The sequence below is a fragment of the Cetorhinus maximus genome, chromosome 4 (genome assembly GCF_964194155.1).
Source record: "Cetorhinus maximus chromosome 4, sCetMax3.hap1.1, whole genome shotgun sequence".
In the NCBI taxonomy this organism is placed as follows: Eukaryota; Metazoa; Chordata; class Chondrichthyes; order Lamniformes; family Cetorhinidae; genus Cetorhinus; species Cetorhinus maximus.
Window position 1 is genome coordinate 74002180 of NC_135882.1, and position 26466 is coordinate 74028645.

Consider the following 26466-nt stretch of genomic DNA (forward strand, 5'->3'; position numbering starts at 1 on the left):
AGTGGCAACTGCAAATAAAATCTGGATGGTTAGAGTAATATCGTAGATTTCTCTAGTTCTACAACAGTGGGAAAAAATAAAATACAAACACTTAATTTTAATGTTCATTCTCTTTTAAAGCTTGTTCTAATATCAGGAAGTTTAGAACATATCTAGACAGTAATTTCAAAGCTCTTATTTCAGTCACGTTATTAGCATTTTAAAAAATATATCTCACTTCTGTAATAATAGTTCCCAAATTCAAAAACCACAAAACAGAAAGGACAACAGGCAATTGGAACTGTACAAGCATAACAGACCTTTGTGCACTTGTTTTTATGTTATTCAACTCTGCATCTGCTTCTCCACTTGATGAATCTCCACTGCTAAAAACAAAAAGGATGGATTTTCACACAGCTCCAAACAAGTTGTAAACATAAGGAGCAGAAATTACCATTGCAGACAAAAGCAATGTTTTCTAGCTCAAGCAATATTCACTACTGTTGCAGTACTAAACTCTTGTTCATAACATGTTTTATAATAAATGGCAAAATAGTGCCGCAATGATCAATGCAATGCACTACTGGAAATGATGTGTCAGATGTCAAACATTTTCAGAAAGTTAGCATCTGAGATCACAGAAATTTTAAGTTATTTCCATTGGAGTGGGTGTGTGCCCCATGTGCATGGGGGCAGCAGGAGGAGCACACAAGTACCTTAAATTTATCAATTGAAAGATTAAACCCACATTTTTGAAGTAGGGGAACATTCACTATGGAATGGGAACCTAACAGAAGGAAACAGGCCACAACATGCACTTCATCCAAGCTCTTCTGGTTTTATAGAAGTGGCTAATCATTTCAGTTAGAGGCACCTGCATTAAAAGATCAACAGAATACAAGGAAGAATATATGCATCCTCCAGAACAGTACTAAGCAACAGAGGCCTCTTCAAATATCTATTCATGCTGCTTCAGGAAAGCCAACGGGAAAAGCAATTGCAAGTTAGAGTCAATTTTACTGTCTTAGTAAATTGTTCTGAGATGAGGAGCAATTATCATATAGAATGTGTTAAGCAATGAGTCCCCAGTTCAGCCCTCCCTGCACTGGCACACTATAGTGTTTCCTCTCCCAGTGGTGTGATGTGATACCCCTGGGATCGTTCTCCAGTGCTGGTAGATGTCCAATAATTCTCTGCTTCAGCTTTCGCCTACCCCAATATTGCCAGACTCTGGAATTTATTGCCACAATTCTGTCAGGTGCCATGAATAATAGGAGTTTATGGAACTAGGGTTGGGCAAGCTCAAGGAAGGAATTAAAGGTGACGATGAAGATTTTAAACTACCGGCATTGAGTGAAAGGGACGATGGGTGAATGGAGTCTAGTGCAGGACAAGATCCATGCAGCAGAGTTTTGGTCAAGTTAGTGTTGATACACAGACAGATGGAAGAGATGCAAGGAAAGTATTGAAGCAATTAAGACTGAAATTATGTGGGTTATGTGGAGGGACTGATTTACAGACACAGTATTGCAGAGGTAGTAGACAATCCGTATATCGGGAAGGATAATGGCCTTTTAAGTGTAGCTTGGGTCAATCAGTGCTTCAACATGATAAAAGTGAATCTGTTGCAACCGAGTAAAATTTGTGGCAGGATCTAAACAATATACACACTGTTGGAAATTGGAAGAGATAGCAAACTAACATTAGTTCAAGGTTTGAAACTTAAGTTTTGGTCCAAATTAGCAGAAAGCCCACCATTGAAATCTGACAGAAATTAGACACTAAGGGCGGAATTCTTCCAAAATGAAATTAAGCGCGGTGGCGGGTGGTTTTGGCAGCGCCCAGCCCGCCATCAGTAATGACGGCAATTCACACCCGATTCTGTGCTTGGAGCCTCTTAATTATGCAAAGGCACGTTTCGCTCCAAATCACCTGGCGGGTCGGGAGCCGTAGCTAGTGGGTTCAAAGGTCTGGGCGCTGTATTTAAGCGCTAGTCCAACACACAGTTTCAATCTCTCCAGACCACCAGAGATGACTGCAACCCATAAGAGAGAGAAAGGTCAAGAGCCTCAGGATGAAGTCTGCACCCCGGTTCACGTAGCAGGCCCTTCAGGCCTTGGTCAGAAGGGTGCAGGAACAATGGCATGTGCTCGGCCCCACAGATGGCTGCAGGAAGCACAGCAGCCTCACCTCTCGGGCCTGGTACACAGTGGTGGAGTAGGTCAGTGTTGCTGACACTTGCACCTGAAGCGCCACCCAGTGCAGGAACAGGACGAATGATCTCATCCACTGCACCAGGGTAAGTCATCCTTCAACACTCTCCAATATCAAACTCTCATCATGGCATTATGCACTCAAACAACTCCTCTCTTCAGGGGTTTCACCTGCCACCATTAACAACCATTAGCGGGGTACCCATATTAACACTGTTCTCTCACCGAGACTTTCACATTACCACCATCCCATCTATCATGTTGTCCATCCTCTTGCCCTTTTGGGGAGGGCTCACCACACACAGTGGACATGCATCTCACCCAACCTCTGCACCATCCCCACTCATCACATGCATGCCTTTCTTTTTGATACAAGCCAAGTTGGCGCACAATAGGCACGAGAGAGTGCAGACCTAGGGAGGGATGTCTGACATCCTCGCCCTCAGCGAATTCAAGGAGGCTGCAGCCAAGCTGGCTGGGGGCGACAGGCATCGCTCCTATGGGGAAGGGGAGATCAGCCTCTCCAACAAATCTAGTATGGATCACAGCTCCATCACCTCATCAAATCCTGACATTCACAGTGAGTCACGTGCAGTCTTATCTAGCTCATGCTCATTAACCAAAACTCTCTTTTCTATTTTTTAGGCACAAGCACAATGAGGCCCCCAAGCCATTCCAGCACCATCCGTGCGAGTCTCCCAACCTCATCTGAGGACGAAGCTCCAGAAGAACCGCCACGGCGCTCACGTGCACCCTCCACCAGCTCAGAGGCACACATGTACAGATGTAGATTAGGCTTGGCCTCACTTTCTAGAAAACACCTGACAGGTTCCTGCAGCAGTCGGAGGCAGGAACAGCCCAGGTCTCTGGCGCTCGGAGAGCTGCTGGAGACCAGCCACCTGCTTGGTCCGAGTCAGATGATGAGTCTCTGGAAGCGCCTGCCAAATGTGTGGAGATACAACGACAGGCGGTGGAACATCAGGCAGAGATTCAGCAGTCTAGAGCGAATGATGGTGGAGTCAGTCTACGTTCTGTCTGATGTTGTGGCTCCGACATGCAAGCGCCTCGAGGTCACCATGGGAAGCTGGCGACCCACCATGGAGACCTTGGTCCAGCAGATCTTGCCAGATTTGTGCTCAGCCCTCCACTCCATGGCCACACCCTGGTGGGCACCATCAGGATGTAGGCAATATGGGGAAGAGGCACCTTGACCCCCCTCCCTCCACTCCAGATACACAATCTCTTCCAGGAGTCAGGGTGGGGCCCTTGGGCACCCACAGGGAAGATAAGCGTCATCAGGACACCCCGGAGGCCTCCTCTCAGGACACTCCATGGGTGTGCAGCTGCTCACAGCCCCCTCTGCCTGTGACCCCATCCACTCCAGCTTCTCAGGCTGTTTCTGCCTCCGAGCAGGAGACCCTTATCAGGCCAAGGCCTGCCAGGCCACAGGCCACCAGAGGACATCCGTCAAGGTCATCACAGACATCAGGACATAGCAGTCAGCAGGCTGCCTCCACCTCTGCTATGGATGTTGGGGCTGCACCCAGGCAGCTCGAGTTACAAAAGTTATGAAAAATTGATGTTATTTTTGGGTCACGGGTGTGCTAGACATGTAAAAAAATTCCACTTTTATTAATACATTTTATGGTTATGTGAATGTTCCTGTCAACTGAAGGCGCTGAGATTTTGTACTTTGGAGTCCTTTTATTTTGAGGTTTAGCCTTCCTCCCACTCAGTGACAGTGCTCCACTGTGAGATTAACATTCTTGTGATGTCAACCTAAGTTGAACTAGTATCTTCACTCCTAAAATGTCAGGGAGATGTGTTTAAATCTTTATTGGAAATGTGTGATGTAAGTGTTTCTCACCCTTATTCCTCAAGGAACACCATTGAGTGATCAGCATTGATAATCTAGCGGCACGTGTGTCTCCTCAGTGGTAGTGGCAGAAGAAAAGACATGCCTAGGGATCTCCTCCTCCCGTGCATGTCCACATCTTAGTCGCAGCAGTGTTGGCATCATTAGATGGCAGCAAAAGCTTCAAGTCTTCTCTCGCATCAATCTTGTTCTTAAGTGGGCTTTCAGTTCTCAGAGTGAGCTCACTCACAGGGCGCCACAGACCAAAGCAAAGATCATGGCCTGGCGATTCATGAGGCAAGTGTGAATGCGGGACTTATTCTCGATGCAAGTGGGCGGACATCCCGGGTTGAAAAAAGACAGCATTGAGGGCTAAGAGAGTTGTGGCCATGATCCCCCACTTGACTTTACTCTTCCTGGAACCTGTCAGCAATTAAAGTATCATGAGCATGTCTCCCACGTCTTCCTTCCTCCATGGCGTGATCGCGCTCATACTGACCCTCAGCAGCCTCCTGAGGTTTCTGGGCCTCCAGATCTTCATCCTCTGTTGAGTTTTCATCCTCCTCCAGGGGGTCACCTCTTTGCAAAGCCAGACTGTGAAGGATGCAACACACTGCGATTATGCGTGAAACCCTGTCGGGAGTGTATTGGGGTGAGCCACCCGAGTGGTCCAAGCACCTAAAATGCATCTTCAGAAACCCTATGGCCTGGTCTATAATGGAGCTATGGACCTGTGAGCAGCATTGTAACTCTCCTCGGCACAACTCTGAAGGCGACGTACCGGTGTCATCAGCCAGCGCTTCAGTCGGTACCCCTTATCCCCAAACAGCCATCCCTGCAGATGTAATGGCCCCTTGAAAATCTCAGGCACCTGGGAGCGACTCAGGATGTAGGAGTCATGGCAACTCCCAGGGTACAGTGCACAAACATGCAGTATGTGCTTCCGGTGATCACACACCAGTTGCTTATTGATGGAATGATAGCCCTTGCGGTTTATAAACATTAGGGCCTTGCTGCCATGGAGCCTGTATAGCCACATGGGTGCAGTCTATTGCACCTTGCACTCTTGGGAAGCCTGAGGTGCCAGCGAAGCCAGTGAATCTTACAGCCTGGCTACCTTTGTCCAGAGCATGCCTGACATAATGATGGGCCTTCCTGTAAAGGGCATCTCTGACCTCCTTTATGCACGATGTGTTGAGGACTGAGAGATGCCGCACAGGTAAGGCTAAGAAATTGAGTGCCGCGGTCACCTTCAAAGCCACTGGCAAGGGATACCCTCCAACTCCACGGGGCATCAGGTCTTCACGAAAAACGTGGCATATGTAATGTACCAGATCTCGGGACAACAGACGTGCACGGCAGTGCCTCTCATTCATTTGTAAATAGGAGACTCTTGGATGATAAACCTTCGGCCTGGTGAGTCACCCCCGTTGTCTGGGTCTCTCCTCCTGACCCTCCTGTTCATGCTGTGGCTCCGCTTGACCACATCCCTCCTCCTGTAGCTGCGTGCAGAGACACCTCTCCCTCCTTCGCCTCCTCCATTGCATTAAGACCCTGACAAAGGTAGCATTGTGCCCTGGATCCATATCTACTTTTGTTTTCTCTCTGCAAGGAAATATTGAAGATATTAATGATTCAAGGGACAAGAAAGCAAAGCTCAGAGGATGACATGTTTGGAGACTGTAAGGGTCCATAGTTTTTCCTGTCCTACTTGTATGGTGGCTGATGCCACCTTGTCCCTGAGGCACTAGCACACACATCGAGGTGACCAACATGGCATCACAGATATGTAACATCTTGAGCACTGCATGGGATGCTAAAGTTTATGTGAGATGTTTGACCCAACCTAGCTCTGTGCTCCAATCTCTGATGTGGCATATGAATGACCAACAGTTGCTCATGGTCAATGGATCCTTTGGCCCATTCGGAGTATTACATCTGGTAAACACATGACAGGCCTTCATTGATGGAATGCCATATATGATACAGCTGTGTCTCCCTCACAATTGCCTGCATTCCCAAATTCTACATTCTTTTGTGTTACACTTGAGATGCAGTGACTGTGATGTGTAGCCACCATGTTCTGAGTAGCCCTTTAAAGTGCTAATGAAGCCTTTGGTTTTCAGTGGCTTTCATCACAAGGTCTTCCTCCTTTCTTTCTAAACAGACTCCTGCTCACTCCGGCGGCAACAAGAGGTTAGAGGGCAGCCCCAGAAAGGTCCTCATGATGTTTGCCCTTCCCCCTGACTGCCATCCACAGCTTTTCCTCCCCGTTGTCCCCTTCGTGTTTGCCAGCTCGACCCTCACCTCACAGCCCACCCCCAGTTGAAGTGCTAGTCTCTAAAAGTGGAGGCCTGCATTAGTACCACAGCACAGTGGTGTTCCTCGGGACAATGAAAGCAAAAGAGGAGCAGTCCAAACCTACAGCCCCAGCAGAGTGGCATTCATCGTAACAAGACTGGCGCAGCGCTATGGCAGGTATGTTCTGCTCACCTCAAAGTTACCAGCGAACTGAGGTCCGACTTGTGCAGGCCATCCCTTTTCAAACAGGTTTGATGCCGACATAATTTCCTGCTGGCGTGACGAAAGATTGGAAGACGTGGCATGACATGCTAATGAATGCAAATGGCGTTCACGCCACTAGTTGGCGGGATATCCGACCCACCATGAATACACCGTCGGGAGAATCGCGACCTGTTTTTACAACGGCAGATTTCCAATTTTTTGCCTCCTACTGGATTCCCCGCTTCCGCCTGCCATGAAGCCTACTTCCGGCAGGATGGGAGAATTGTTAGTTTCATTATGCTACATTGCCCTAGTTACTGGCACTATACGGTCATGTAACAAAGATTGCTTCCCGATTCAGACAGCAGGTAGGATTCTGCAGAAATTAAACAGCAGGTTTCACTTTTCAGTTTGTGTGCACCATCCAGAAGTAGTTGATGAACCCACCACATCAAGCCAGTGCATTTCTGTGAGATGACTGCTGTAGAATTCAATAGCAATAGATATTGCAGCAAGTAATACTCCAACATCCAAGAACCCTCCCCCCCAACTATACACCAGGCACCAACTTCCTACAGGTCCCACATTTGCAGACCACCATTCCAATATAACTAAAGTAATCCTGCTACAAACCTGCTTCGCCAACATGAAACATCTTCCCTTTCAACACTTAGATCAACCTTAGTCCTTAAAGAGACAAGATGGCCCACATATGTGAATAATCATCAAGGCGATTGATTTACAATTTACATGAAAATGTGGACAGTCATAAAATTTGAACCCAAAAGTGATCTAACAATGCTCCATTAAAATATAATTTTCAATTACTTAACTCTCATAAATCGTACAGCTGAACCTGACACACTGTAAGCAATATCAAGGGAGATATACCTAGAAACTGTAGATTTAAATAAATTTAATTTTTAATTTTATTGATTTGTGCCTCTGGAAGACTTTCCACCAATCTGTGTCCCCAGTGATATCCTATATTCCATTCAAAATTTAATTATCATGCCTTTCCCCCAGCAAGTTCCTTTGCAGTCAGTCCCTGACTGTTTGTAGTCTTTGGCATCTCTATCACTTCTGCTTCAATTTCACTTCTCCCCACTCCAACATCGATTCCCTGTTCTTCATGAATCTTTTTCTTCATCCCTGGTCTTAGCAGTGTGCTCTACAAGTATACAGCCCTCTGCATAAAAATGTTTCTCCTGCTCTCTGCCCTAAATCTCTTGTATTTAATCTTACATGCATGCTGTTTCATTCTAAACTCCTTAATCACTATTAATTGGATCAAAATCAAACAGCAGCAAATAAAAGCCCGTGAATTAGAAACATACAAATAAAAATATCACAGATTCTGACACATCTTACCCCAGTGCTCCCAGGGTCTTTACCCACATTGCTACATTCATTTTCTCAAAAATCATAAAACCGCTACTCAATCTGTACAATTATACACACATAAAACAGATATACATGCTTAATTTATCTTTTAATAAGTGTCAAGATGAAAGCTGCCTTGCCCCAATGAGTGCAAAATGGAGCTTGTTGCCAAAGATCTGAAAAGTGCCGGCCTGGAACTTTAATTCACAAATCAATATGTAAGGCAGAAAGGTTAGGAAAGGAATTCTAGAGGTGGACCTGGCAGGTCAAAGGGAGAGGGATTCCCAAGACACTGGAGTCAGGTCAATCTGACTAAACTTCATTATGGCATTGATGGGTATGCTAGGCCCAGACGAGGTGTAAATATTTGCTCAACTATTATGTTCAACAATAAGCAACTTGCATTTATCTCTTAACAGAGAAAAACTTCCCCAAATTGATGCAAAAAAAAAGATACTAAGTACAAGGAGGTGATTTTAAGGGGGGTGTTCAAAAGCCATGTTAAAGTAGTAAAGGGGAGGCAGAGATGCAGATGGTTTAGTGAGGCAATTCTAGAGATGGGCCTGGTGGGACAAAGGGAGGGGCGTACTCAAGATGCTGGAGTCAGAGAAATTGTGCACTTGGGAGAAGCGTGGAGGGGTTGAAGTGCTGGAGGTTACAGATTAGTGTGTATGAATAGATTTAATAGGCAGAAACGTGTATTTTACATTTGAGGCTGGGGAATCAGGAGGTAATGCAAGTCAGCAAGAACAGGGGTCATAAATTAGAGAGAATTATTGCAGGTAGCATACATACAGCAGAGTTTTGAATGGAGGTCAGCCACTGTAGCATTGGAGTAATAGAATCTGAATCTTAGATGCATGTATCAGTGTTTCAATGACAAATGAGTTGAGGTAGGAGTGGATGTGAGCACAATTAGAGATGGAATTAGGTGGTTTATGTGTTGTAGAAGACATGGAGTTGGAAGCTCAACTTTGTACTGAATAGGATGCAAAAGCTAAAAAGTCTGGTTTAAGCAGCTTGGACTTATATAGCACCTTTAATGTAGTAAAATTCTTAGCCAATGACAGTGTCAGGAAGCAAGATAGAGCAAGTGACAAGTATTCAGAGTTTGTGGTTGGGCTGAAGCTGATGACATTAGTATTTCCGGTCGTTGACAGGGCCCTCAACCGTGTCCGGCCCATATCCCGCGCATCCTCCCTCACGCCTTCTCCTCCTTCCCAGAAACATGATAGGGTCCCCCTTGTCCTCACTTATCACCCCACCAGCCTCCGCATTCAAAGGATCATCCTCCGCCATTTCCGCCAACTCCAGCATGATGCCACCACCAAACACATCTTCCCTTCACCCCCCGACGGCATTCCGTAGAGATCGTTCCCTCCGGGACACCCTGGTCCACTCCTCCATCACCCCCTACTCCTCAACCCCCACTTATGGCACCTCCCCATGCCCACGCAGAAGATGCAACACCTGCCCCTTCACTTCCTCTCTCCTCACCGTCCAAGGGCCCAAACACTCCTTTCAAGTGAAGCAGCATTTCACTTGCATTTCCCCTAACTTAGTCTACAGCATTCGTTGCTCCCAATGCGGTCTCCTCTACATTGGAGAGACCAAACGCAAACTGGGCGACCGTTTTGCGGAACACCTGCGATCTGTCCGCAAGAAAGACCCAAACCTCCCTGTCGCTTGCCATTTTAACACTCCACCCTGTTCTCTTGCCCACATGTCTGTCCTTGGCTTGCTGCATTGTTCCAGTGAAGCCCAACGCAAACTGGAGGAACAGCACCTCATCTTCCAACTAGGCACTTTACAGCCTTCCGGGCTGAATATTGAATTCAACAACTTTAGATCTTAAACTCCCCCTCCCCCCATCCCCACCCCGTTTCTCCCGCCTCCCCCATCCTTTTTTTTTTCAATAATTTATATAGATTCTTCTTTCCCCACCTATTTCCATTATTTTTAAAGCTAAAACTAAAACCTTGTTAGTCTGTCCACCCCACCCCCACTAGAGCTGTACTTTGAATATCCTGTCTTCCATTCTTAATTAGCACTTTTCTTAGACAAATATCACCACCTTCAACACCTCTTTGACCCTTTTGTCTGTGACATCTTTTGATTATCTGCTCCTATCACTGCTTATCTCCACAATCACCACACCCTCAACGTCTCTCTCCACCCCCCCCCCCCCCCCCCGCCGCACCTTAAACCAGTTTATATTTCTCCCTTCTCCTAACTATGCTTCAGTTCTGCCGAAGGGCCATGAAGGCTCGAAGCGTTAACTGATTTCTTCTCCGCCGATGCTGCCAGACCTGCTGAGTTTTTCCAGGTAATTCTGTTTTTGTTTAGTATTTCCAATGCTCAGCTGGAAGAAAACTGGCTTATCCAAGATTCAATATTGAACAAGAGGTCTGACAGCACAGATATATTGAAGGGATAAAGTGAGATGGTGGAGCTATTGTGATGGCCCCATGTCTGTAGATGAGTAGCTAAAGGTCAGCATGCAGCTGAGGATCAGGGGGCCAAGGCTGAATCCTTGTGCAAAGTGATTTTGCAGAGAGGGAAAGTGAATCCATTGTTACAGATGATCAGGTTATGATCAAATAGGTAAAAATGGAACCAAACAAAGGCAGTTCCACTGAGCTGGAAAATGGGAGAAGTGTTTGAATAAGATCAAATGTAATCAATTGTGTCAAAGACTACAGAGGGATAATGAATCATAGCCAGAGAGAATGTCATTTGTAGCTCTGGTTGGTTAGAGCTGTTTCAGTGAGGGAAGGATAGAAGTCCACTTGGAGGAATTCAACTGCAGTTGTGGGAAGATGGGCACAGGTGTGGGAGGTAATATGTTCAGGAGTGGGGAAGAAGGTTGAAGGTGAGGCAGTAGCCTGAAAGGACAAAATCGTTGACACAGTTTCTTTCTAAGGGAAAATGAGATGGGGAGTAAACTGCTTATGTCAGTTAGCAAGACAGCCAAGAAGGGAAATTGAGCAGTCAGAAATTTAGTGGGATTAGGATCAAGGGAGCAGGAGCTGGATCTCAGACGAGATAAGTTTGGAGAGGACATGGGGATAATGGGAGAGAAACAACAAAGATATGGGTTATTAGAGTCATTGAATTGGATTCACTGACAGTTCTTAATGCAGAGATCTCGAGGTTTGATACACATGGCAAGCTTTCCACCATCCTTAGGCTTCTTTAAATATTCTTTCATGGGATGTCAGTGTTTCTGGCACAGCCAGCATTTGTTGTCCATCCCTAGCTGCCCTTGAAATGGTGTTGGTGAACGACATACTTGAACCAGATGAAGCACATGATGAAGCTGCAGTCCATATGGTGCAGGTACATCCACAGTGCTGTTAGAGAGTTCCAGGATTTTGATCCAACTACAGTGAAGGAACGGCAATATATTTCCAAGTCAGGTTGGTGTGTGCCTTGGAGGGGAACATTTCTGCCACTGAGAGTAGGTGGTGGAGGGAGTGAATGTTGAAGGTGATAGAAGGGTGCCAATCAAACCAGCTGCTTTGTCCTGGATAGTGTCAAGTTTCTTGAGTGTTGTTGCAACTGCACTCATCCAGGCAAGTGGTTTTAATTTTATTTACATCGCCTATTTCATGCCACATATAACAGTGAGACAAGACTCACTGAAGAGGCACCTGCCTCACTCTGTGACCGATTTGACAATATATCCTCCGGCGTTTTGCATTAACTCAGTTACCCCAAGGCTCTACTCTTTCTTCCAGTTTGTTCTGCATCTATATCATAAGACCATAAGACATAGGAGCAGAAATTAGGCCATTCGGCCCACCGAGTCTGCTCCGCCATTCAATCATGGCTGATAAGTTTCTCAACCCCATTCTCCCGCCTTCTCCCCGTAACCTTTGATCCCCTTACCAATCAAGAACCTATCTATCTTGGTCTTAAATACACTCAATGACCTGGCCTCCACAGCCTTCTGTGGCAATGAATTCCATAGATTCGCCACTCTCTGGCTAAAGAAGTTTCTCCTCATCTCTGTTCTAAAAGGTCTTCCCTTTACTCTGAGGCTGTGCCCTTGGGTCCTAGTCTCTCCTACTAATGGAAACATCTTCCCCACGTACACTCTATCCAGGCCTTTCAGTATTCTGTAAGTTTCAATCAGATCCCCCCTCATCCTTCTAAACTCCATCGAGTATAGACCCAGAGTCCTCAAACGTTCCTCAGATGTTAAACCTTTCATTCCTGGGATCATTCTCGTGAACATCCTCTGGACCCTCTCCAGGGCCAACACATCCTTCCTGAGATACGGGGCCCAAAACTGCTCACAATATTCTAAATGTGGTCTGACCAGAGCCTTATAAAGCCTCAGCAGCACATCCCTGCTTTTATATTCTAGTCCTCTCGAAATAAATGCCAACATTGCATTTGCCTTCCTAACTATCGACTCAACCTGCAAGTTAACCTTAAGAGAATCCTGGACTAGGACTCCCAAGTCCCTTTGCACTCCAGATTTCTGAATTCTCTCCCCATTTAGAAAATAGTCTATGCCTCTATTCTTCCTACCAAAGTGCATGACCTCACGTTTCCCCACGTTGTATTCCATCTGCCACTTCTTTGCCCATTCTCCTAACCTGTCCAAATCCTTCTGCAGTCTCCCCGCCTCTTCAACACTACCTGTCTCTCCACCTATCTTTGTATCATCTGCAAACTTAGCCAGGATGCCCTCAGTTCCTTCATCTAGATCATTAATGTATAAAGTGAAAAGTTGTGGTCCCAACACTGACCCCTGCGGAACTCCACAAGTCACCTGCTGCCATCCTGAGAAGGACCCCCTTATCCCCACTCTCTGCCTCCTGCCAGACAGCCAATCTTCTATCCATGGTAGTACCTTGCCTCTAACACCATGGGCTCTTATCTTACTGAGCAGCCTCCTGTGCGGCACCTTGTCAAAGGCCTTCTGGAAGTCCAAGTAGATAACATCCATTGGCTCTCCTTTGTCTAACCTACTCATTACCTCCTCAAAGAATTCTAACAGATTTGTCAGGCATGGTCTCCCCTTGATGAAACCATGCTGACTTTGCCCGATTTTACCATGCACTTCCAAGTATTCTGAAATCGTATCCTTAAAAATGGACTCTAAAATCTTACCAACGACCGAGGTCAGGCTAATCGGCCTGTAATTTCCTGTCTTTTGCCTCACTCCCTTCTTAAACAAGGGGGTTACATTAGCGATTTTCCAGTCCTCTGGGACCCTCCCTGGCTCCAGTGATTCCTGAAATATCACCACTAACGCCTCCATTATCTCTTCAGCTATCTCCTTCAGAACTCTGGGGTGTAATCCATCTGGTCCAGGTGATTTATCCACCTTCAGACCTTTCAGTTTTCCTAGCACCTTCTCCTTGGTAATGGCCAACATACTCACCTCTGCCCCCCGACTCTCTTGAACTTTGGGGATGCCACTCGTGTCTTCCACTGTGAGGACTGACGCAAAGTACCTATTCAGTTCCTCCGCCATTTCTTTGTTCCCCACTACTCCTTCTCCAGTGTCATTTTCCAGCGGCCCAATGTCCACTTTTGCCTCTCTCTTACCCTTTATATATCTAAAAAAACTCTTGCAATCTTCTTTTATATTACTGGCTAGTTTACCCTCACATTTAATCTTCTCCCCCCTTATTTCTTTTTTAGTTGTCCTTTGTTGGTCTTTGTAGGCTTCCCAATCCCCTGGTTTCCCACTGCTCTTCGCCGCATTGTATGCTTTCTCTTTAGCTTTTAAGCTGTCCCTGACTTCCCTTGTCAGCCATGGTTGCCTCGTCCTCCCTTTAGAATGCTTCTTCTTCCTAGGGATGAATTTTTGCTGTGTCTCCCAAATTACTCCCAGAAACTCCTGCCATTGCTGTTCCACTGTCTTTCATGCTAGGCTCATCTCCCAGTCAATTCCCTCATGCCTCTGTAGCTGCCTTTATTCAACTGTAATACCGTTACATCTGATTCCAGCTTTTTCCTCTCAAATTGCAGGATAAATTCTAACATATTATGGTCACTTCCGCCTAAGGGTTCCTTCACCTTAAGCTCCCTTATCAAATCTGCCTCATTACACATCACTAAATCTAGAATTGCCTGTTCCCTAGTAGGCTCCACCACAAGCTGCTCCAAAAAGCCATCTTGTAGACATTCCACAAATTCCTTTTCTTGGGATCCACTACCAACCTGATTTTCCCAGTCTACCTGCATATTGAAATCCCCCATGATCACTGTAACCTTGCCTTTCTTACACGCCTTTTCTATCTCCTGGTGTATCTTGTGCCCCACATCCTGACTACTGTTCGGAGGCCTGTACATAACTCCCATTGTGGTTTTTTTTACCTTTGCGGTTCCTCAACTCTACCCACACAGATTCTACATCATCTGACCCTACATCATTTCTTGCTATCGATTTAGTTTCATTTCTTACTAACAAAGCAACCCCACCCCCTCTGCCAACCTGCCTATCTTTTTGATAGGATATATATCCTTGGATATTTAGCTCCCAGTCCTGATTCCCTTGCAGCCATGTCTCCGTAATGCCCACCACATCATACCTGCCAATTTCAATCTGCGCCACAAGCTCATTTACCTTATTTCGTATACTGCGTGCATTCAGATACAACACCTTCAGTCCTGTATTTCCCGTCCCCTTTCTCAATGTCGTCCCTTTATCTGATGTGCTTGAAGTTAGATTCCTAGCCCTTTCCAAACACTCTGTCCTATTTTGTGTTCTAGAGACTTTAATAGCCTCTCCTGGGCTCTCCTTTCTTTTCAGTTTTTTTCATAATTTTCCATGAAGTTGAATCCACCCCCCCACCCACGCTAACCTGCTGCTGTGTTTCCCATTAGTCATACTTCTTGGAGTTTTACCCTTCCCTCCCCCCCCACTTTCTAGTTTAAAGTCCTGTTGGCCACCCTATTTACCCTTTTCGCTAGAACATTGGTCCCAGATCAGTTCAGATGGAGACCGTCCCAACGGTACAGATCCCTCCTGTTCCAATACTGATGCCAGTGCCCCACGAAATGGAACCCCTCTTTCCCGCACCACTCCTTTAGCCACGTGTTTACTTCCCTTATTCTCGCGTCCCTATGCCAATTTGCACGTGGCTCGGGTAGTAATCCGGAAATTATAACCCTTGAGGACCTGTTCTTTAATTTAGTTCCTAGTTCCTGATAATTCCCAAACAGGTCCTCTTTCCTAGTCTCACCTATGTTATTTGTCCCGACGTGGACCACGACAACTGGATCCTCCCCCTCCCTCTCCAATATCCTTTCAAGCCGGTCAGATCATATCAATGGTTACTTTCACTCATGTTCAATCCTCTTTTTCTTTTGTTAATTATTTTACTTTTATATAATCTAGTTTCTCTTCAACAGTGCCATAAGTAGGGCAAAGAAAATTGTTTTTAACTATGCTAAGAGTTTCTTCACGTAACTCAAGCGAAAAATGCTACGTTTTAATCTTCGATAGCTCCACCTTTCATTTACCGATAGTTCAAATAGCTCCACTGCATTTCTCACCCCATTCAAAAATTGTTTTTATTTTGCAGATAGCAACACAAAATTAAAAAAAAAATCAAAACAGATTTCCTACTTATTTGCCTTAGTTAAAGCGTAATTGGTTCTTCACCTTTCAAAATACAAATGCTTCCTCAGTACCTAACACACTTACCTTTTTCCATGTTGGTGTTCACAATTACCCTCATCTTCAGAACTGTCCAGGTCTGTATCTCTTTTCTTTCTAGACTGCACCACTTTGGTTGCTGCCTGAAAACAAAAGATAGCTAGCTACATTATTAGTCATGCTAGCATGGTTAAATGTGGCTGTGATACACAGCCTGTAATATGTCAGAAAGCTGTTTACTTATTTTGCCTAATTTTCCAAAAAAAAAAATTGGCCTAAATCTTCTGGTCTCTGGATCATCAGAGACCGGATATACGACAGAAAATGCGTGTCAGGACCCTGCGGAACTCCTGTCGTGCTGACCTCCAAGGGAATTTCCCAGGAAGTTCCAACTTCCGAGAGGCAATTTCCCTGCTGTCTATAACCTCCACAAACGTCTCAGACACTGAGCTAGAGTCGGCGACTTCGGACAGTTCCAATGGATACACCCCCTGAGCCCCTCCACCCAACTACCTACCCAAACCCCGACTAGCAACCCCGCACCACCTGACTACACCCCTTTGACTCCTGCCCTAGCCACCCCTCCCGACCATCTGACCACACCTTCAACCCAACCTGACAATCCCCCGACCTTACTAGCCCTCCTACCCCCATCTCACCTCACTTACTTACCATCTCACCCACCTGACATCACACCACACTACCTACTTACCTTACCCTACCCATTCCTCCATTCACTAACAATCACACTGGAACTTTAAACTTACTATACAGCAACTAGTGCCATAAAAAAAGGATGTGTCCTGTCTTCCCAAACTCTCCAGTGTTGTGATGGAACTCTGAGGAACGCTGCGCTCTGCATTCCTGATTAAAGCCAGGCTTGGAAGACCCGCAAGAATGCAGAGCAGTGTCAAGGCAGGGCAAAGTTTGAGCAAAGCAGCAATCTGACGTTGATTGCCACTCCTAGGAAGATCTGGGGCTTTTTTTTTGTAAAAGGAGAATACCAACTACTGCTTGATATTTACTTTTAATGAAAACTCAAACAAACCCTAGTTTGCTTTAAAAAGAAAATCAGAGCATGTGGCATGGCTGGTTGTTTCCCCACCAAAAGAACATTTTCATAGTCAGTGGAAATTTGCTACTGATAAGTTGGTCAGTCAGTAATGAACATTTGAATTCGATCCATAGAGACTGAAGCCAACCTGCTTCTAAAATAAAAGACATTTGACTCTTATAGTTCAGTACAAGTGTCATTTTGCTTTCCAATACCCAGATTTTGGGACTAAGGCCATTTGTATTTATTACAACTTTTTAAAGGAAACCTATATTTGCCACATTAAAGTTGATCAATAGCAGGCCTATGAGCTAGGTCATGCAGGGCCTTGGTAGTCACTAATCATGGGAAGGTTGAGTGTCAGGGAAATCTTCAGACATCAGTCCGTAAATTACTAAATCACTCATCAGAATTTGTGAAAATATATGAAATTCCAACTGCAGGCCCAGCCAGCAAAGAAGGCTTCAGCTTACTTTTATCTTAGCTTGATAAAGGAGGGGGAAGTAGGAAATATGAATATCAGGGCCAAAACTGAGGACACACATAGAATAGTTAATACATACTTATAGGAAAGATATGACCATTATATCCTCCACATACAACAATATTCCAATGAATGACAGATATTAAAAAAAGACAAGATAAAGGGGTTCAAAATGAATAAGTGCCCAAGGATGGACGGTATTTACTCCATATTGCTAAAAGATTACAGGGGGTGAGGGTGTGTATGGAGATAGTGAGCTGTTGATAAAAGTAGGTTGAAGTTCAACTCAAAATGGTGGCAATTCAAAGTGCAAGGATGGATAAGGAATTACTGAAGAACAAGAAACACCATGTATTTTTTAGGGGAGTTTCCAAGATTTCCCTGTTCATCCACGTCCTTCAGTATCTCACCACTGAGCGTATTCTTTGTTTTGCTTTCCAAAATACATGGCCTCGCATTTATGTACATTAAACTGCCCTTGCCACCTGCCTACCCATTCTAATTGCTAGAACCCATTATAAAAAGACAAAATAAATTCACAGTTAACAGAATAATGATGTTAACCTGGTATCAAGAATGATTAAACAAATGGAAAACATGAGGACTTATATATCTTTAGACAGACACAGAGATAGTCATCACTTGGCACATTGGAGGCAATGATGAATTTTATGATTTATGCCTGCTTTCATCACGTGGAGCCCCCAAGATACAGAAAATGGTCCACATTTTCCAGGATCTCGCTGTTGATCTTAATTGAAGCAGGAGGTGTTTTGCTGTGGGAGCCAGTTGGAAGAGGATCTTAGTTTTCCGAGTGTTTAGTGAAAGGTCCATTTTTGCGTATGCTTTGGAGGAGGAGTTGACAATGAACCGGTGCTTAGTTTGAGTGAGTGCACACATAAGCATCATTTGTATACTGAAGCTCTATGACTGAAGTTGGAGCGGATTTATTTTTGGATTGAAGGCGGCGTAGGTTCAACAGTTTCACATTTTCTCTGTACATTATCTCCATGCCTGTGGATAATTTGCTGGAGGTGCTAATCAGTGAAAACCAGCTCCACTGGATGGGACATGTTGTTTGTATGCCTGACACTAGACCTCTGAAGCAACTGCTCTACTCAGAACTCAGTTGTGGCAGGAGATTCCCTTGGGACAGCAGAAACGCTTTAAGGATGTCCTCAATGTATCCCTGAAAAAGTCAAACATATCCGCCCACTCATGGGAGATCCCAGCTTGTGACCAACCAAAACAGAGAAGGCTCATTTGGGAAGGCACTGAACACATTGAGAGACTTCGTGCATAGGTGAAGTTGAGGTGTCAGGGGGAACGCACTAACCTCTAAACAACCCATCTACCCTACCTTTCAAGCACCACCTGCTCTGCACATGGTTGAGTCTGCAGAGCCTGCATTGGACTTAGCAGCCATTTTAGAACTCATCGAATCAACGTGGACAAAAAAGAGTCTTCAACTATTTCAACGGAATTACCTCTGAGCTGTGAGGTAACAAGAAAAAAAGTCATCTAGATGATGCAAGCAACACTTACTTGAATTAGGAAGTTTGACTCTTTCTCATTTAGTATTCTGTTTGCAAGAGACTCAGCATTTTCCACTAATCGTTTGTTGCTAAAGTTGTTAAGGAATTTATGGCATGGATCTTTCTTATTGATAATCAAGGACAGCTTCCTTTTTAAAGGCTGAAAAACAAAATAAAGCAAAGGAAATGATCAGTAAAATACCTAAGGTATACAAAAAGAACAGATTATCAGTAAATAACTGTCTCAAAAATCAATAAAACTGAACTGCTACATTGTGACACTTAACAGAAAATCTGCTGCTTGTAACAGGTGGTTCATTGTGACATCTTTAAATGCAAGAGATCTGAAACACAAATACCTGGTCTGATTCAGAGGCTACATTTTCTTGAAATTGTCGTTCCAGAACTTCAGAAGCTCTCTTGAAATCTCCCTTTTCCGTACAGACTGCCACACTCTACAAAGCAAAAGTAACAGGAAAGCTTTTAAAAATTATTTTAAAAGAGGTGCATATTCAATGTGGGAATTCGGAAGTATGAGGGGAAATTGAATGTGCCATGGCACAGCACACAGATGGTCCAGTTGCCTAACAATGTAATAAAATGTACTATTATCTCTAGCAAATGTCTGTCAATTTTATCCTATCGTATTGTTTAACTGTTCAGTGCACTCAGTCTCCATGGAAATATATAAAAAAACATTTATATAACATCTTATCCCATTTTCAAAACATTCCAAGCACTTTGCAACCAATTAATTACTTTTGAGGTGCAGTTACTGTTATGCAACCGATCCAGACAACCAATTAGTGCACATCAAATGAGTTGATTGGCTAGTTATTGTTGCCCAAAATACTGCAGGAACTTCTTCCTTTCCAGTGCCATGAGATCTTACATAATTCACCTGCAGCGACAGGCAGGGCTTCGGTTTAACATCTAGTTTGAATGGCAGCATTTCCAACAATGTAGTACAATCTCTTTTTGCAAAATCCAGCCACCATAAAGTGGCATAAAAGTGACATCTCAGAACATTTTAAAAAAATTTATGACATAACATTTAAAAAAAATCAACTGTACCCATTCCATCTCTCAAATTACTCCTACTCCTCCTTTCCACACAGGTCCTCATCAACCAGCCTTCACTCTGCTTGCAAACAACTTTCTGATCTTTAACACTGCCTTTATGCCCTGGCTCACCTGAGCATCAGCCTCCTGTGCATTGATAAGAATAACAGATGTATAATGTACAGCAACAGTCTACTGCTGCACAACATTTTTTTCCCCCCAATAGCGGTCTCATGCTCCAGAATTGCAGATTCCTCTTGGCCCTTTAGCAATGATAACCTGTATTGATAATAGCTAGTATTACTTGAGCAAGAGAGATGTACACATTTGTTAAAGATAAACAGCCTTACATGGCTAGGCATAAGCAGTAATTGCAGGCTAATTAACTACGGAGTCTTCCCTCCTCCCACAGAGGGTTAACCAGCGTGTCAGCAAGCATAGAAGCCACTTTGGTTCACTGACAGAAATAAACAGCTTGTGGGGACAGCTAACAAGTAAAATACTTCGTGAATAAATAAAGGAGCAAGTGGGAATTAAAGTGCATGAGGTGCATACAAAAGATAAACAAGAATGAGGAACTAGAAGATAAACAGAGTGAGGAACTAGAGGGAGGCAGCCTTACAGAAAGAAAGTTGGAGGCAATCACATGACGACAAAAGTTGAGAGGGGGCATATGTACAGACACAATGATTTAGAAAGAATTAGGGACACAATTTTCTATTTATGGTCTTAAGCAAGAGCACACAGCATCATCTATTAAAAGGCTCCTAAATATTTATAGAAAATATTACACACCAACCATTGCCACAGGAGCATAGAACACTTTAGATATGGACATATGTGCATGCACAAAAATGGTATCAATTGTAGATTTCATCACTTAAACAGTTAGACCTACTTCAGTTTTCAATTTACAACTTAAAATAATTTAGCACCAACCAAACATTAACTGTTTTACATTGTACACATATCCTGGTTGTTTATATTTCCTTTTATGAGTGCTAACAGAAGTATTTATCGATAAATTAGATTAGCACAGAATATGTTTAGCTACAAAATCAATAAGGTTTTCTCAATGACACCCTTCATCACAGTCACCACTCGAAGCACAGAACTAACCTGAATTTGAAGCAACTGTTTTAGGTCTGAATATAGCACATCTTTCTTTAGCTCCTTGCTATCTGCCATTTCAATCAAAACCAATAATGCAGATTCCAATGGAGTTATACTTTCATCTTCATCAAATTGGACATCTGAAGTGCAAAATAAAAAACAACCATTGCTTAAGAAAAGCTGATTTGTGAACTGTATTACCTTTATTTATCAATGTGTATTTATTTTAAGTTCTTGGCCCAGATTTTGCTGCCAAAATAACAGTTTAATTCACATGGCATTATTGTGTAAATAGTTTGGGACCTTGTGATAAGAGAGATACCCTGTGAATTTCAAATCGCCGTAAATTGCTGGATTACTTGCACCAACCTGCTGTCTTTAGCCTTGGAAAAACGGCAGATCGCCCTCATCCACGCTAAGTTTCATGAAATTGCTGCATTTTTAAAAATATATTCATTCATGGGTCGTGGACATCACTGGCAAGGCCAGCATTTCTATTGCCCATCCTGAATTGTCCTTGAGAAGGTGGTGGTGAGTTGCTTTTTAATAAAATAAAATACAGATGTTTTCCAGCTTTGGCATGCAGGGGCTGGAGGACATCAGTGTGTTCCACATCAACTACTACATCTTCAGTAAATGTATGCAGCTTGAAGAACTCTGACTCAGAGTTGATGAGCTGGAGTACAAGCTTCAGACACTGCGATGCTTCATGGAGGGAGAAAGTTACTTGGAGAAAGTTACTTGGACACTGTTCCAGGAGGCAGTCACGCCCCTTAAGTAATTCAGATTTGGTCTGTGGTCAGAGAAAGGATGGTATGACTACAAGTGAGGTAGATATGGGGATCCAGAAGGTAGTACTGGGGTAGTTTCAACCATTGCATTTGTCCAACACGTACAAGTTACTTGCTGCCTGTATGGACGAGAGAGAGGACTGCAGGGAAAATAAGCAAACTGACCACATCACCATAATACAGGAGGCCATTCAAGTTTGGGAAATAGAAAGGAATGTAGCAGTAACAGGACGGTATAGTTTTTGGGGGGCGGTGGGGGGGGAGAGATAGATAATATTCTCTGTAGCGAAAGCCTGAATCTCGAAGGCTGTGTTGCCTGCCCAGTTCCAGAATTAAGGACATTTCTTCATGGTTAGAGAGAAATTTGGAGTAGGAGGGGAGGGATCCAGTTGTCATTGTCCATGTAGATACCAATGATACAGGTCAGATTAAGAGGATCTGCTAAGGGAATATGAGCAGTTAGGGGCTATGTTATAAAGCAAACCACAACAGCAATCATTTCTGGAATATTACCTGAGCCATGAGCAAATTAGCTTAGGGTAAATAAGACCAGGGCGTTGAATGCTTGGCTCAAAGATCGGTGTGGGAGAAATGAGTTTTGATTGATGGGGCACTGGCAGCTGAACTGAAGAGAAGCAGTTCCTGTTGAGGAGCTTTACTTGAACTGCATTGGGACAGGTGTCATAGCAAAATGAATAACTAGGGCTGCAGAGAGGGCTTTAAATTAACTATTGGGGGGTGCGGGGGGAAGGGTTCATGCGGGGGAAGGTTTAGAAAGTTACAGAGAAAGGACAAGGCAATGTAGCAACATAGGTTATAATAATGGGAAGGGAAAACGTACACAAACATGAGTGCATCAACAAACATAGCCAAAATAGGGAAAAATAGCAATAAGATAGATTTAAAGGCTCTTTATTTATGAATGTAGTGTGCTAACTGATAACATAGATGAATTGATGACATAAATAGAAATAAATGGGCATAATATGATAGCCATTAGAGAGATGAGTTTACAAGGTAACCAAGTCTGGGAACTGAATATTCCAGGGTATTTAATATTTCAAAAGGATAGGAAGAAAGGAAAAGGAGGTGGGGAAGCTCCATTAATAAAGGATGAGATCAGTACAGTAGTGAGAAATGATCTTGGTTTAGAAGATCAAGATGTAGAATCAGTTTTGGTGGAGTTGATAAATAGCATAGAAAGAAGTCACTAATGCGAGTAGTTTGTAGCTACTTACAGGGGGCCTTAAAAGTAGGACAGAGTATAAAGCCATAAGTAATGGGGGCTTGTAAGCAAGGAACTGCAATAATCGTGGGTTATTTTAATTATCATAGAGCTTGGACAAATCAAATTGGCAAAGGTAGCCTTGAGGATGAAAAGTGCATTTGGACAGTTTCACATAACAATACATTGGGGAACTAACCAGGGAACATGCTATTTTTGACCTGGCAATGTGTAATGATACAGGATTAATTAATATCATAGCAAAGGATCCTCCAGAAATTCACTTTCAATTTAAGGGTGAAAAATTTGGACCTGAAACTGGTGCCTTTAACACAAATAAAGGAAATTACAAAGGTAAGAAGACATTCAAGGACATATTCCACAACTCTCATATATTCCATTGAGAAGGAAAATTTTAGAAACTAGCAAGGGATGACAAAATAATAAAGAGCAAGAAGGAGCAGACACAACAGCCCAAATGGCCTACTCCTATTTCTTATGTCCTTGTGAACGAATGCAATCAAGTGATGAAGGTATGGCCACAGTACTGTTAGGTAAGAAGTTCCAGGATTTTAACCCAGCACATTAATTGCCAATAAAGCTCACCACAGAAAGTTAGGCTACTAAGTAGATATGTCAAGAAATATTTGTTCCTGCAAAGCCACTCAACTTCTCTGGCCTCAAAGAGGGAAGAATGGAAAATGTGGCATTGCATTCCTGCAGTAGATTGTTGTTAGAGATTTGCTTCAATCTTATTGCACAATTTTGTCTTTTTTCTCTCTCTCTGCTAATCTTTATTTCCCTCTCTATTCAATTTCCACGTAATATTTGACTCTAATTCACCCTATTGCCTTCTCCTTGGTTTTTGTCTGAATTCTTCACTCAAATTGGTTAAAGGGACAAACTTACAATCCCTTTAATTAGCAAGATCACCTTGAATCAAAGAAAAACCTCACCATCATAGCACACCAAAAGGTGCCCCACTCTTGCCAAAATTGGCCATTATGTATACACTCAATGGAACATTTCAAACTATTCTGAAATAGACATATTCTTTTAAAACACAGAACTTTTGGAGTGTCAAAGAAAGAAAGGCTTCTGTGTATAGAATAAGGGCCGCTTTACAAATGATCTCATCCATCAGAGTTCTCATTTTGACTGCCCAATAGTAAACCTAGTTATGGTTTGAAAATAGATGACAGAATAATTGATAAAATACAGCGAATGAAAAATCAAAGCACAGCGACAGTGAAGGAACAGTGATACAGTTCCAAGTCAGGATGGCGTGTGGCTTGGAGGGGAATTTGCAGTGATGTTTGCATACATCTGCTGCCCTTGTCCTGGTCGAGGTTACAGATTTGGAAGGTGTCGAAGGAACCTTGGTGAGTTGCTGCAATGCATTTTGCAGATGGTAGACACTGCTGCCACCGTGAGTTGGTGGTGGAGGGGGTGGATGTTGGAGATGGTGGATGGGGTGCCAATCAAGCGGGCTGCTTTGTCCTGGATGGTGTCGAGCTTCTTGGTCTCCACCAAGATCATCATAATATATCTCCAACTCAGGACAGTGTGCAACTGGAAGAACTTTATAAAATAATTTATAATAATCACAAATGGTTTTTTACAATGTAATCATTACACTACTTAGAAACAAATTGGATGTGGCCAGTTTTTTATAATTTACAGCCAACCCAAAATTCACAATGTATAAATGGGTGTACAGGCGGTGGTGTGTCCATGTGCCCACAGCCCTTTACCTCCCAGGTGATAAAGGTCATAGGTTTGGAAGGTGCTATCAAAGCAACCTTGGCAAGTTACTACAATGCATTTTTTAGATGGTATACACTGCTACCACGGTGCGGCACAAGTGGTAGAGGGAGTGGCCATTTAAGGTAATGGATGGAGTGTCAATCAAGCGGGCTCTGTTTTGCTCTGGATGGTGTTGAGCTTCAAGTGAACAGCTTGAAGTTAAGTGCTATAGCATTATATCAAAGCAGTTAGAAATTACATCAGAATTCTACAAATATGTTTGTGAACAATGATTTTATAACTGATATAAAAACAAAATAATGCGGATGCTGGTAATATGAAAGAAAAACAGAAATGCTGGAAAAACTCAGGAGGTCTGACAGCATCTGTGGAAAGAGAAACCGAGTTAACGTTTTGAGTCTGTATGACTCTTCTTCATCTTATAATCTCTTATTTTATAACTGATCCTGGACTTCCATGCTTCTGAATGAAACACAGTCTTCAGTTAACATATTGTCAATACAAGCCCCTGCTGCATTGCCAACTATGATCACTACCGCCTGGGAGGAAAAGGGCTGTGGGCACATGGGCACACCACCACCTGTACACCCATTTATACATTGTGAATTTTGGGTTAGTTGAAAATTATAAAAATCTGGCCACATCCAATTTGTTTTTTAGTGTAATGATTACATTGTAAAAACCGTTTGTGATTATTATAAATTATTTTATAAAGTTCTTCTTCTAGTTGCACACTGTCCTGAGTTGGAGATATATTGTTATGATCCTGGTGGAAGCAAAGAAGCTCGATACCATCCAGGACAAAGCAAAACCCATACTCCACATTTACAAGAATTTTAATAAAGCAAAGTTAATAAGATTGTATCTCATGTTTATACTGCTGTCAATCCTTTCACTTAAAACCAGTTTACAACCAACAGAATATCTGAACTCCTGCTGGAATCCAACACTGGAATCAAACATTTTCATATAATTAAAATTCAGTAAAGTTCATTGCTCTGATTTGCAACTTTTTTCTGCCATTAATGCAGCAATTTAAGTTTTTTCTGCTTTTTAATAGAATGATTGAGAGATGCACGTCTGTCAATTGCCTGCAGATATGTATAACATGAATTACAAAATTAAAAATACTCAAAACAAAATATTCTGCTCCAGTTGTGATTCAACATGTTTACGAAGAATGTGATTTTAATAGTCTGTAGGTGACTTGTCGAAGTGCAATTGTTCCAATAGCTACCTTTTGTGCATTCTTTTCAAGCATGTGGCTACAGAAAAAAGTGCAGCTGTTAATTACTATAACTTATATCATTTTGATAAAACTACATATATCACCTAATAACTGGGATCGCAATTCATTTAAATCTTGCATTGGGGGCAAATAAAACCATAAAAGTAAATTAATTACCAAGATTTTTCCCTTCAACAATTCGAGACAGGATTTGGCAGATATGCACCTTCTTTGTCTGTTTGGTCTCTATAATGGATGGGTGCTGAACAAAACCTAAAAGAAAAAATATATATCTGTCATAATTACTGTCTTCTAAGTTTGCGTAACTTACTCAATAAATTAATTTTAAATGCTTTTTTCCTAAAAGCAGTCTTGTAGCCTTCCAGAAACTCACTCGTCAACAAGACAATGACGAATCACACTTCATTGCGGATGAATCTATTGACATCCTAGCTCTAGCATAACTCAGTTTGCGGCTGGCAATGATTGCCCTCTCACCAATGTTTTCTTGCCTGCTTGTTCTATCTCATGTCCTGTCTAAATTGATGAAGCAGTGGCTAACCACTTGTCATGGCGACCTTCCTAAAGGCATTTTTAAAACAATCAAACTGAAGGTGGGTTGGTCCTCCACTGCACGTTTTTCCAGGT

The 26466-nt window shown here is 43.1% G+C and overlaps 1 protein-coding gene across 3 annotated transcripts in view; it reads right to left on the reverse strand.

Moving 5' to 3' along the window:
* terf1 (telomeric repeat binding factor (NIMA-interacting) 1) overlaps nucleotides 1-26466 on the reverse strand; it is a 52427-nt gene that overhangs the window by 19329 nt on the left and 6632 nt on the right. For 2 of the 3 annotated variants that reach the window (XM_078540316.1, XM_078540313.1), the window contains exons 2-7: nucleotides 25996-26091; nucleotides 20814-20947; nucleotides 18992-19087; nucleotides 18643-18792; nucleotides 15608-15702; nucleotides 300-365 (exon numbers count right to left, since the gene is read on the reverse strand). In XM_078540316.1, the coding sequence (XP_078396442.1) occupies nucleotides 300-365; nucleotides 15608-15702; nucleotides 18643-18792; nucleotides 18992-19087; nucleotides 20814-20947; nucleotides 25996-26091 (637 nt within the window). The remainder of the gene's footprint in view (nucleotides 1-299; nucleotides 366-15607; nucleotides 15703-18642; nucleotides 18793-18991; nucleotides 19088-20813; nucleotides 20948-25995; nucleotides 26092-26466) is intronic. The other variant, XM_078540315.1, reaches the window with a different exon arrangement.